Source organism: Penicillium coprophilum (assembly GCF_028826855.1).
Source record: "Penicillium coprophilum strain IBT 35676 chromosome Unknown utg000004l_segment0_segment0, whole genome shotgun sequence".
NCBI lineage: Eukaryota > Fungi > Ascomycota > Eurotiomycetes > Eurotiales > Aspergillaceae > Penicillium > Penicillium coprophilum.
Window position 1 is genome coordinate 3,103,703 of NW_026622723.1, and position 12,484 is coordinate 3,116,186.

The window sequence follows — 12,484 nt, forward strand, 5'->3', positions numbered from 1 at the left end:
GAATTGCAGCACGTTCAAAGAAAAGAAAGAAAAGAGACAAAGGAAACCGTAGGCAAAAAAACACCACCCGAAATCTAGTTCCACTCAGTAGTCCTCCTCATCGCGGTGCCTCGAGTGGCTATGATGAGAACTATGAGAGTGCCGACCATGAGAGTGCCCGCTATGACCACTATAACTACTGTGCCCAGAGTGCCCAGAGTGCCCTGAATGGCTCCGATGGCCGTGGTGGTGATGATGGCGGCGACGGCGACGGTGATGATGATCACTGTGACCGTGCCCATGCTCATTGTCACTATCGTCATCATTCTTGGAATCCTTCACTTTGTCCTCCAGGAAATTTCCTAGTAGAGCACCACCAATCGCGCCCAGTAAGCCATGCTCTTTCTTATGGCCGAGGTAATAGCCCGCCACGCCACCAGCAAGCGAACCTCCAAGCCCGCGGTCCATACCGCGGTCAGTGTCCGTGTCTGTATCGGAACGCTGTTCAGCCATGCCACTGTGCCGTGAATCGTCTGGTTCAGATTCATACACAGCGGGGCGATGGGGGCTTTCGGAGGGTGTGTACCCTGGTTGACCGGCTGGATGATTATTGCTAGAGCTCACTGTCAGTGTCGGTTCTCCCAGCTGGGTACGTATTGCCCACTTACTAGTATCCTGCGTTCTCCGGGATTCTGTCTTGCGCATGTTCATTTCCTGTTGGATTCACTGGCCCAAGGTAGTCTGGCTGCCCTGTGGGCGTATGGCTTCTCTCCGTAGATCCATATGGCTCGGGCACGAGGTGGTATGAGCTCTGCTGAGGAGCGTAGGTTTGGTTTGGGCTTTGGATGGCCTGGTAAGACTCTGGTACATGGTTGTATTGGTCCGGTCCAGGGTTATGATATTCTTGGTTTCCATATGGCTGTTGATGGCCATAGGCCGGGTACCGAGACTGATCTTCTGGGGGATAGTAGGCAACCCCGCTGGGCGTAGGCGTTGAGTGTGAGCTGTAAACGTATGGGTCTGCCATGGTGATGCGACGAATGCGTCAAGGAAAATGTTGTCGCACCAGGGACGGGAAACAGGAAAAGGGTTTATGTATGTCTGACAGATGAGTTCGGGGGGCTCTGTGTATACATGGTGCGGCTGACCTGCCCGCACGACTTTCGATCTTCCGCAGGATCTTCGGAATGCTCCTTCTCTCCAATCAGATATTGATCATCTGCTTACCTGCATACAGTGGAGGGGTACGCCTTCTTACGTTGGAATATTTCTTTATTTTCCCAGGAAAATATGCTTGGCAACTGATGTTGTATTGAGATATACGCCAGTTTGGCCTTGAATGACAAGATATGAAAGAAACAAAACTGAACACGGATGAGTCGGGGTATTCCGGTGAAAATCGAAGAAAAAGATGGAAAGCATGGTGAATAGAGCTGGCCGTTGAACGTTCAGGGTCACATCGCTCTCACATCGCTCTCCGTATGTGAGGCGATGGAAATATAAAGAGCAAGATTCGCGCCAAACTGAAATCAAGACACAATATGGAAATAAAAGAAAGTTGAGGTGAAAAGAAAGAATAAGGGTCGGCCAAAAAGGATGCGCCCAGCACATTTTTAAACATCTCGGCCTTCATCGCCGTGCAAGGCGGACCATCTATCAACGCATGGTTTTGGTTCCAAGAGATTCATACACACCTGATTTATACAGGTGGACTCTGGATGCCACGAGTCGAGGTCGAACTGTTAGTACGCTGTGCCATCCAGTTGACAAGCATGTCGTCAAGCTGATTGTTCATCTCCTTGAGTCTCTTGCTTTCCTCCTTGAACAGACGGCCGGTGATGGGGTGATCAGGTCCAGCGGGAGGTACATTTGATTTGTCATGAACAATAATAAATAAGTCACGAATGTCATTTTCTTCGTCCATGTATGATCGTAGACTGGCATCGCTCCACGTCGGGGTGTCCACAGAAAGGGTGTCTAGTGAGGCAGTAGCAGCCGTGCTACCCTTGGGGTAATTAGCGTCCTGCCCGGGTGATGATGGCGGAGACGGTGGCGAGATAGAGCGCACTTCTCGAGAAGAAGCATTATTTGTTGAGCCGCGTGCGCTCATGGGAGAATAAGCCTCCACGGGAGAAATATTGACGGGAGACTCTGACTCATCTCTAGCACCCAACGTAGGGACGAATTTCTGGGGTGGAGATGTAACGGACACCGGTCCAGCCGTTGTTCGGCCTGGATCATTGGGTCCTCTCCATTGGGCTTCACTGGATGGTCGATCAACAGGCGACTCCAGGGGGTCCATGGACTCGAGCGGAGTAGCAAAGGGGTCCTTGGAAGGACTCGATTGACTAATAGGCGATTGTAAAACAATGTCACAGTCTTCGTAGCTGCTTTCTCTTTCTTCTTGCAGTGGCACCTGTCGAATGCTCCTGTTACCCTGGTCCTGATTAATGGCCACGTTGCCCCTCGTGAACTCGGCCATCGCAGGGTCAAGGACTGGATCAACTTTCATGATTCCTGGGGGCTGCTTGTGTAGCTTATTGTTCAAGGATTTCTGGGGCTTAGAGGGCCGCTGTTGTTCGGGGGACAATGACTTTGATGAGATAGACTCCATCGAGGTCTTGGGCTGGGGTGATGTGCGGAATGCCGACTCTGCAGGAGACCTCTCTAGGTCGTCAACGTCATCTTTGCTCTTTTTACGCTTGAATAACCCGCTGAGCATCCCGGGTTTCTTGTCTTTTCGCTTTTTCTCCTCTTTCTCCTTGGTCTTTTCCTGTGAGTTAGAGCCCTTTTCGATGGATTCAAAGCTTCCACGAGTAGGCTTCACCGAAACGTCAGCCAACTATTCTTTGGGTAAGCCCACTATGGCAAACATACCTCCTTCCACTCAGCCAAGGTACTTGTGCTGTTTTCGTCGCGAATATCGCGCAAAAGATTTGGCGTGAGAGAAATCTTCTTGGGCTCGGCAGTATCGTCTTTGAAAAAGGAATCGGTGTTGCGTACAGTGCCATTTCTGGATCTACTGACAGTAGGTTCTACTTTGTGAGAGTGAGTTCCACATTCGATCCGAGAGCAGTTGAGTTGAGTGTATTTACCTTCGGCCTCAAAGAACTCTTCACTAGACGGACGTCGATCAGAACTTGAACGCTGCGGATCTTGTCTCTCCCCACCGTTGGCATCAGCATGCTCTGCGGGGTGTTCTTTCTGGGCTTTGGGCCTAAGAGGTTCCACAACAATATCTTGGGCTTGTTCTTGCACATCTTCTTCTTCCCCATCCAGAGTCTCGTCGTCGTTGAAGAAGTCGCCGTGCTCGGAATCATCGTCTGTTGAGTAATCGACGTCGGAGGCGTCGATATACGTCGGAGCCCCGAAGTTAACAGTCTTCGCATTCCGGCGGCGCATGGCTTTTTTCAAAGGATTCTTCGACTTTTCGTTATTATCGCCCAACATGGTCGCAGACAGATCCACGTTTCTGTGTTTATTCAATCTGGCAAGCCTTTCTGTTGGTGTTTCGATGTGTTCCGCAGGTAGGTAACCAATACTGCCATCCTTTACGACGCGCACAAGCCACCAGTAGCTGTTGCTGTCATCGAGAAGAACCATAGTATCACCCTTTGCGGCATTTGCTTGCCCATCAACCGTTGCGACAAAGTTGTGAAGCGCATATACAAACTCAAAATCAATGTCCTCTGTATAACATCAGCTAACGCTCCATTAGATCCTATAGTCCCCGAGAATCCGTACCATCATCAATAGATGGCGAACTGGAGATTTTGTCCATGTCATCGTCCATCATATCATCGCTTTCGCCGTCTGCCAGATCGCCGTCTTCATGGCCGTAGTGACCTTCATTCTCATCTTCCTCATCATCTGGTTCTCGATATACCTCCTTGTCACCGCGGAACTCGTGTATCTTGTCCGGACCGCCCTTTAACTCCGCTTGCGAATCTTGTTCGGCATGACGAATAGAAAGTTCTTGATGGGGAGCAGGCCGGCCGCTCCCTAGAGGCTCTGGGTGTTCAGGTTGTTTGGTGTGGTCTTTGGCGGAAGGGGCATCGTGATCTTGAAGGTCCAAGGTATCTAGAGATGGCGGTCAACACCTTCAACTTCGAAGCAATTGGCCCCGCGCAGAAGCATTTGACCTACCAGCTCGGATAATCTGAGGCCTAGTCATGTTGCAGTGTGAATGAGTGTGGTATCAAGAGCAATGGGATTGAGACAAGTCGCGAGCGCAAGGAGTGACTAGCGACTCAGAAATGTGGAAGTTAGGAGACAAGCGCGGGACAAAAGCAATGCGCAAAGCTCCAAATTTCATGTAGACAAGTAATATACGAAAGATAGACAGCAAAAAAAAAAAAAGTCGACTGGGGGTCGCAAGCACTTGGTAAATTGGTCTGAATGAGAGACAGTGCCTTGAATGAGAATGGTGGGGGCTGGTCTGCACTTCGGTCCAGCACGGAGGTCAGCACAAGAAGAAAGAAATTACTGCCAGAGCGACAAGGAGAAAAAGAGAAGAGAAAAGAAGGAACAAAGCGGTGTCTGTGGAGGCGACTTCAAGTCTGAATGATAACTCCTTTCACATCTCCAAAAGCCAAAAGGAGGTATTCTCAAACAAGCGCCCCTTGCGCGCGGTTAAAACTATGGCTTGACCCCTGAGCCCATGTGTGGTCACGTAATAATGGCCGACTGGTCAGAGCTTCGATGAGATATTGGCCTTTGTATGTCTACTATGCCATTATCGATAGATTAGGAGATTTGCTCAAGACAGTTGAGTATAGATAATGTCTGTGTTGGCACTTTATGAAGACTGTACATCAGACTGTGGAGAACAATCAAAGTAATAAATACCCAAGATGCCCCTATTTCCTGCTGTATACCTGGCCATGAAGGGAAATTAGGGCCAGGGTTGTCCTTAAGTCAGGTGACTTTCAATTATCGTTATCCTCCGGGTTTCCCCGGTCTTTTTCTCCCCTCTCAGGACTGAACTACTTGACGTATACCTCACTTTCAATCACTCCCTTACCACCTTTGTTTGTACCCACTGTGTCTCATCTGGATTTTTTTCTTATTTCTGATTCAACTTTTAAAACCTCCTCCTCAATTACGACTTCATTGAAATCACCAATATATCGAAACGCTCTGTACCCCACTTTTGACACTATCACCCCACAATCATCATCATCTCCAACCATCGAGAAGCATACCAAAAGGCCAAGCAGAGGGTTATATAACCCTACTGCAAGCCGATAACGGGCTGACTATACGACAATTTCGGTCTCGTGCTCTTCGTTAGGGCATGGCACATAGCGAGAGGGCCGGATTGGCAAGTGGATTGGCAGGCTTAAGGATTGAAACGCAGTTCCATGAGCGGGACAAGCCAAAATGGGCGAATGAAAACGCTGGGAGGAAGGCGACAACAGTGGGCGATGGTATCGAGAGCGATCACACCAATCAAGCTTATGATTATGCGCGTCGCCACGATACTGATGAAGACCGCAGTTTGTTAAGTGATCTACACTCAGCGACCCCTCCCATATCCGTCCCGCGCCCCGGTGAGCAGCATCACGTAGACGATGCCGACAACTTCCCGCACAAGCCCGATGATGTGCAGGGATCCCCTCTCGACAGCTATCTGCACACTCGTCGACCCTCGATCTCTTTCAACCCGAACGTCTCTGTGGACTCTGGTAACAAAATTCCACTTGAAGAGCCACTGTCGATGGGAGATGCGAAGAACCGTCCACCGCAGAAATTTGAGTCTCGTAGCTCAGGATTGCGGAATGCTCTTTCACAAGATGATGATCATGTCGAACCGAACCACGAGTCCCCGAACTGGAGTCCCAAACGATCTCTGGATCGGAGTTTCCCGACCGGGGAATCTCGAGCCCGGCCCTTTGCGAGATATGAGAGTGGCTTGACCGCGGGCTCAGAGCTCGATCGTCCAACGTCCCTGACATCGCAGTCGACGGTATCTCCGGTCACGGACGAGGTACGAACCCCTCCTGATGACTCTAGCCACACGTTGCTCTCGCCATTTTGTGCATCATCGCCAATTCAATCATTTGCATCGCCCGAAGACCGCTGCAGCTCTTGGTCTGGAGGGATCGCAACTCCTTTCGGAAGCAAGCGCAGTTCTACTGTCGATCGTAGCAGCAGTCTTCGGAACTCCACTCGCCATGGTTCTCGGCGGTCGACTAACTCGAGCGGCAAGTCGCCCGCCAGCATGTTTCTTTCCATGTGGAACACGGTTGAAGAGCCTGCTCCCCAGCCTGATGACGAAGGCCAGATGGTTGGAGACGACTATGTTCTCGGAAAGCAAATCGGGTTTGGGGGGTTCAGTGCGGTGAAAGAAGCCTATAAAGCTGAAAAGCATGGCGAAACCAAAAGACTTGCTGTGAAGATTGTGAAAAAGCAGATTACAGGGCGAAGTGAGCACGAAAACGACGAAGTCCAAGCCGAGTTCGACCACGAAGTGCGAGTATGGCGGTACCTTAGCCACCCGCATGTATTGACACTCGATGCTGTGTATGAAACAGATTACGCCACGTTTTGCTTCACCAAACTTGCAATTGGGGGCACTCTCTTCGACCTAGTCCGCCAAAATCGGACCGGTCTAGATGCACAATTAGCAAAGAAATATGCGTACCAATTAGCCTGTGCAATCCGTTACCTGCACGAAGATGCCCGCGTGGTTCACCGAGATATCAAGCTAGAGAACTGCTTGCTGGATCCTATTGAGTCTGCTGATGGCAAGACATCTTCGACATTGGTACTGTGTGATTTCGGAATGGCAGAATGGATTTCCATTGATAACGGTGGCGACTCTCCCGAGCCCTACGAGGATGCCGCTGATCGTCCACCGCCTCAGCAAATGGGCCCTGCAGGATCCAGTACCAGTGTCGCAGGTAGTCTGGAATACGCATCTCCCGAACTGCTTCAATCAGTAGGTGGTGTTGTGCATCCTTCGGTCGACATGTGGGCTTTTGGGGTAATTGTCTATACCGTCATAGTCGGCTCGCGACCTTTCCAAGACTCTTTCGCTCCTCGCATTCAAGCAAATATTCTCAGCGGCACCTGGGATCATGATGCCGTATGTGGTGACTCTACGGATAGCCACCTTCGCCAAGATCGCCAGCACGCCCTCGACTTGATCCGCGGGTGTCTTGAAATGGACCCCAACAAGCGCTGGGCTATCCGCGATGTTCTAGATTCGTCCTGGCTACGAGAGGTTCATGAGTCAGCTGAGCCCTCACCCGATACTGTGTGGAGACTATGAGCTTTGCTCGTCTTTCCTTCCATTCGGTGATCAACAATCACATATCCTACCTACCCTTACGCTTGGGGTCTCAAGGCATTCCAACGCTTTAACGTCAAATTTGTTACCATGTGATGGCTCTCTTTTTCGGCGCTGAAGGTTTAACAAGCGCCGATGCTCTTAGGGCCCTTTGAAATCACTATGATACCCCTCCGTTTTGCTTTATTCCAATTTATTCCTCTTTTTTTTTTTTTCTTTTTTTTTTTCTTTGCTTGGCTCGAGAATGGCAGCGTGTGCCTGTTTTTTTACTTTTTTGTGTGTGTTCTCCCAATATGTCCTCAATATCCCCCTCGCAGCGCATTCATGATATTTGAAATTTTTTGGTTTTGTTTTTAGGTTGGGTTTGGTTCTGGCACAGGCTTGGGCATCATGAGACGGACGATTATGATTTACTGTTATAGCAGGCGAAGCGTTGAATTTTTTTTTATTGCCATTTGATCGGATGTTGCATGGGACATTCGTCACTTCGGCTTTTTTGGTCAACCTCGCTTGGTCAATTACTTTTACAGGTGTACTTCTATATGTGCAGATCTTTGATCCGTTTTTACTGAGCTTGGTTTGTCTTCTCTACTCAATTTGGTGAGATGTCCGGATGACTGGCCTGTTTATAGTACGGTCGGTACAAAATACATTGATTAAGCTATCTCATCCTCGGGGCTGTAAGTCACTATATCTAGTTGGCTGCTTATGCGGCCTTCGTCCTTGACGCCGTTGCGGGGCTTTTCGGACAGTAGAAACCTTCAAGTACAAAGCATAAACAAACAAGTTGCTATTCAATGTATAACCAGGGAGGTATTCAGTAAATGCGTAAACCTCAAATGTGTATGGAGCATTCTACAGAATCAAAAGACTTTTGAGAGAATAGAAAAGACAAAAAAAAGGCCAAGAAGCATCTAATTGCAAAGCCTAACATATCCAACAGAACATATTTATACATATACAGCAGACCAGTCTGAACCAGCCATAGAAAAACAATGCCGAACACACAAATCAAGATCAAATATGGGGTTCTCCCCCTCTCAAATCTACCAAAGCCTATTCTCAGGCAGTACCTTCTCCTTCTTAACACCCGCAGTAGACTTTCTCTCCTCGGGAGAGCGGAAGAACAAACTAGGTCCCTCAAGCGGCTTAAGCAGATGCGAAAGGTATCCCCGATGAGCAGGATCACGATAATACTCAATATCTTTACGCTTCGTCGGATCCGGCAACCGGAACTTCTTTTGATGGGTATTGACCACAGTACTCCACTTCATCCATCCCGCCGTAGGGCGAACCTTGGCGAGTTTGTAGAGCTGCTCGGAGCCACTAGCGCGCGCCCACGCGGCAGACAGGAAGCTGTGTGTCTCGCCGTCCAGGATGCGGCGGATGGACGGCCGGGTGTAGTAGCGGGTAGTCACTGAGCCGCCGGCGCCTTCGATAGCGGTGATGGCGGAGGAGGAGACGCGCGAGGCAACGACGTGGATTGGTTGTTTCAGGGTCTCGGCGCCATCACCGAGGATCTTGAGGCCATCGATGGGTCGGCTGATGCACCCGCTCTTGTAGAGCTCTTTCATTGTGATCGGGAGGTTGGGGTTGATGCGGCCTTGGTCGATCCAGTATTGGAGACGGTCGAGGTTGACGGTTGCCATGTCGACGGAAAAGCTGGATCCGAGAAGGAGGATTGATTAGAGATGTGCTTTGGGGATCGGGGGGTTTTCTGACAAGGGGGAATGGATTTACATGTTGACGCCGCCGCGCTCGCCGTGCACGATGATATCCTTGGTCTGGCCACCATTGAAGCCTGCTGGGACTTTGCCGTGCTGGTTTTGACCCTTGTGACCACGACCGGAGGTCTTACCCTTTCCTGAAGCGGGACCGCGGCCTCGACGGATGCGCTTGTGGTAGGCAGTCGGGTTGTCGGAGAGGGAGGCTAGGATGGAAGCATTGCGGGTTTGCTGGGATTGTGGGAGGAGGAAGGCGAGTGGGGAGGCCTGTTGGAATGACCGGGCGGAAAATTGTGCCAGCTGCGTGGGCAGCCCCATCAGCCGGGGAGACATGGTGGGTGATTGTGGTTACGGATCCGCTGATGTTAGATTCGCGGGTTTGATGGTGAGTTTCGAGATCTCTGTCGGAGCGGGTTATGTTTAATCCGACTCCGGGATGGCCCTAACTACAGTCCCAGACGTCGACCTGAGCACGGAGGGCTCGTTCTTCATGTTTCTTTTAATAGGATATTAGCTATTTTGGTGCATACATTAGGTATGTGCTCTTCGTTACATTTTTGGGTATCTTTATTGGTGTGAATTCAGACAGTTGGGTAAATGACTGTACATCTTTAACTCAAGATGCCAAACCCTTGGCTATGTGATACATAGCTCCATTCAGTACAATACTAGGTAATGATATACGAGGACATTTCGAGGTTTCAAGCGAAAAAAAATACCAGTTGGTAAATCTAGATTGATATGCTGCAGAGATAAAGCTAAGTCTGCTAAAGATGGAAACGCCGTATGTATGCAAAATGCGGTAGGAGCAGTACACTGCCGATGTGCACTCGGGCACTTTCGACGAAGATGGGCGAGATTAAAGTCAAGAACGACGCCACAGATGCCATCCCCGAGGTAATCGTCTGCGGGTTTGGGGGAAGGGGCGTAAGAGCGATTTCCCTCTAAATGGAGCGCCGAAAATATGCAAGATACAATCGTGAAATGGAGGAAGTCTGTGCAGTCGGAAAAGGAAGACAAGCAAGAGAAGGGAATAAAAAGTGTACAGCGAATGAGATGGTTTTTTTTTTCTCGTGAGACAGGTCGTGGCGCGGTGAAGTCATAAACTCAGCAGATGAGAGTGGTAAAAACAGGCGTAAAGAATGCTTCAACCAGAGTAACCGGTGGGTGGATAGATAGGGTGCAGGTAAGGAGCTTGGTTCCACGCGTCAGGCTGGATGTAAGGCAGCAGGCCGGTCTTGCGAGAGGTATTACCCTTTCCAAGTGGCTGGTAGTGCATATGGTCAAACGGAACATTGCGCTGCTGCTGTAGGGAGCTTGGCGGAGGTGGAATCAGCAACGTATTGACGGACCGCACTGGCCGGTAAGGCGAGTTGCGGTTGGCGAGGAAGAACGAAGGAGAGAGGTGTGTCTGCGGGGTGTGGACAGAATAGGTTGAACCAGCCGGTGAGACAGTGGCAGAAGATACGCCGAATGGGCTCTGGTGGTGCCGGCCCAGTTCTGGCAGTGAAGGAGTGTTGTACATGCTAGATTGCATCGGGGGAACAGAGAGAGGAGGCATCTGCTGCCAGTTCGCTGGCCGATTGTAGATCGGAGGCATAATAGCTGGAAGGTGGGATGGTGCCGTAGGAGGGAGGGTCTGAGGCGCGGGATAGGAAGTTGGAAGGGAAGGCGGATGGTGAGGTGGTGGGAGACGAGAAACGTTCATGGGTGCCACCGGGGCAGAAGTGGGGGTCAAGACGGGTGGCAGGGTGGGCATCGCATTCATGGCAGTGACCGGGGCTGTCATCGAAGGAGCAGATGTGGTGGCAGAGAGTACAGCCCGCTTGGTCGGGTGAAGCTCATCGTTCTCATCGCGACTTCGTTTCCGAGAGCCTCCCATCGCAGCCTCGCCAGCCATGCGTTGCGGCTGTTGTGGCGGCAGCGAGTATGGCAACGCGTTCGGTGGCATATACCAATTGGGCTGCGGCTGAGATCGGAAGATATCGGTGCCAGGAGATGGCAACTTGGACGATGGCGACTGTGATTGCATACGGGGAGGCGAAACACGGAGCATGGCGGCAGGCTCGACAGATAGCATCGAGGCCTGGTTGAAGTAGTCTCCAAAGAGCCCCAACTTGGTGTGCCACTGGTCCCACTCAGCCTCAGAGGAGAAAAGATCGTAGCGAATGTTGCTCAAAAATTCGACCTCCATTATGTGAATTTCGTGCACCGCAATGCCTGATACTTCAGCCCACGTCTTATTGGTGTAGGTGTTATCGTCGAGGTCTGGAGATGAGTCAGCCACTTTGTCCAATCAATTCCTGGGCGGTGAGTCCGATAAGAACACTCACATTTATTGCCGAGCATCAACGCAACCGTCATTAACCGGAACTCACTGCCTTTCTTGCCCTTGACGCCGGAGTTGAACTTCTTCAGGCGGTAGATAAATAGGAGAGCCAGTAGGATGACGTTCTGGCTGACCTGCGTCGTGGAGAGAATCGTGGCAACCCATTTCTGAAATCCGACAGTGGGTACGGCCTCGGGGACCAGCGAAGGAACTTGAGGTTGGCGGTCTTCGATGGCTTGCAATTTCGAGGTCTTTTCAAACCAGAATAGGCAAGTCATCTATACATAAAACAAAGAAGTTAGCTCATGCCACACGATCACATCTGTAGACCCGGGGATTCTCACCTGAGCTGCAAACTCGGCCAGACTGCCCTTGCTGTTGTTGATGGATGAAGGAATGCGGAGTTGCGATCCAGTTGTACCCGTTGGCTTCTTCTGAGCAGTTGGTTCCGAGGCGGGTTCTTTGGCCGCGGTGTGGCTTTGCGGTTTCATGGCCATGGACGAGGAAACGGAATCATGGGGACGGGAATGACCGTAGATATGAGAGGGCACCCCGTTCGGTTTCCCCCCATATGCGATAGGTGGCATGGCATTGTAGGTGATACCGGTCATATCGTGAGGAGGGGTAGGTAGACCGTTCCGAATGGGAACAGTCCGAGAGGATCCCGAGAGTTGGCTCTCCAGGGCCTTCAACGGGTGATCCTCAGTCAAGTCGATGGTTGGAACTCCCAGGGTCGAAAAAGAAGAATGGAAGTCCACAGTGGAAGACATAGGGAAAGTATGATTGATGAACAGAGAGGTTGACACATGGAGTTTTATTTCTTCTTTTTTTAATCAAAGCAAATAAAGGTGGTCGGCGGAGAGAACCGAGGAGTTTCAGTGACCCATGTTCTCTATTAAAAGGTGAAGACAGAGCCAAGCAATAGAGAGTTAGTGTTGGGGTCCTGCCCAATTGGAATGCAATCAAGGAGGAAAGGGTAGACGTTCAAAAAGGTGAGGGAAAAGTGAATATAGACCTTTCACAGGGAGTCTGAATGATGTATATAGAGTAACCACGATAGGCCCATATAAGGAAAGCGATAAACCAGAGAGATCCGGCTACTCCACTAAGAAAAAAAAATAAAAAGGAAAATCAAATAAAATAAATTGTCAAGGCATC

At 50.4% G+C, this 12,484-nt stretch overlaps 5 protein-coding genes across 5 annotated transcripts; 1 reads left to right on the forward strand and 4 right to left on the reverse strand.

Moving 5' to 3' along the window:
* Positions 1-74: 74 nt before the first annotated feature.
* N7500_005608 (uncharacterized protein) lies at positions 75-1,006 on the reverse strand (the record flags this gene model as incomplete). Its single annotated transcript, XM_056676752.1, has 3 exons — positions 75-169; positions 273-592; positions 648-1,006. The coding sequence occupies 3 exons, from the start codon at positions 1,004-1,006 to the stop codon at positions 75-77; spliced, it is 774 nt and encodes a 257-aa protein (XP_056531752.1).
* A 672-nt stretch (positions 1,007-1,678) lies between these two features.
* On the reverse strand, positions 1,679-4,153 carry N7500_005609 (SH3 domain-containing protein; the record flags this gene model as incomplete). The annotated part of the gene is made up of 5 exons (XM_056676753.1): positions 1,679-2,800; positions 2,857-3,017; positions 3,075-3,668; positions 3,724-4,059; positions 4,126-4,153. 5 exons carry the CDS (start codon positions 4,151-4,153, stop codon positions 1,679-1,681), a joined length of 2,241 nt encoding a protein of 746 aa, XP_056531753.1.
* A 1,122-nt stretch (positions 4,154-5,275) lies between these two features.
* Positions 5,276-7,255, forward strand: N7500_005610 (serine/threonine-protein kinase; the record flags this gene model as incomplete). Its single annotated transcript, XM_056676754.1, has 1 exon — positions 5,276-7,255. One exon carries the CDS (start codon positions 5,276-5,278, stop codon positions 7,253-7,255), a length of 1,980 nt encoding a protein of 659 aa, XP_056531754.1.
* Positions 7,256-8,319: 1,064 nt separating this feature from the next.
* On the reverse strand, positions 8,320-9,330 carry N7500_005611 (mitochondrial 54S ribosomal protein uL15m; the record flags this gene model as incomplete). The annotated part of the gene is made up of 2 exons (XM_056676755.1): positions 8,320-8,935; positions 9,014-9,330. 2 exons carry the CDS (start codon positions 9,328-9,330, stop codon positions 8,320-8,322), a joined length of 933 nt encoding a protein of 310 aa, XP_056531755.1.
* An 814-nt stretch (positions 9,331-10,144) lies between these two features.
* Positions 10,145-12,096, reverse strand: N7500_005612 (uncharacterized protein; the record flags this gene model as incomplete). The annotated part of the gene is made up of 3 exons (XM_056676756.1): positions 10,145-11,265; positions 11,331-11,604; positions 11,671-12,096. 3 exons carry the CDS (start codon positions 12,094-12,096, stop codon positions 10,145-10,147), a joined length of 1,821 nt encoding a protein of 606 aa, XP_056531756.1.
* Between the last annotated feature and the right edge of the window lie 388 nt (positions 12,097-12,484).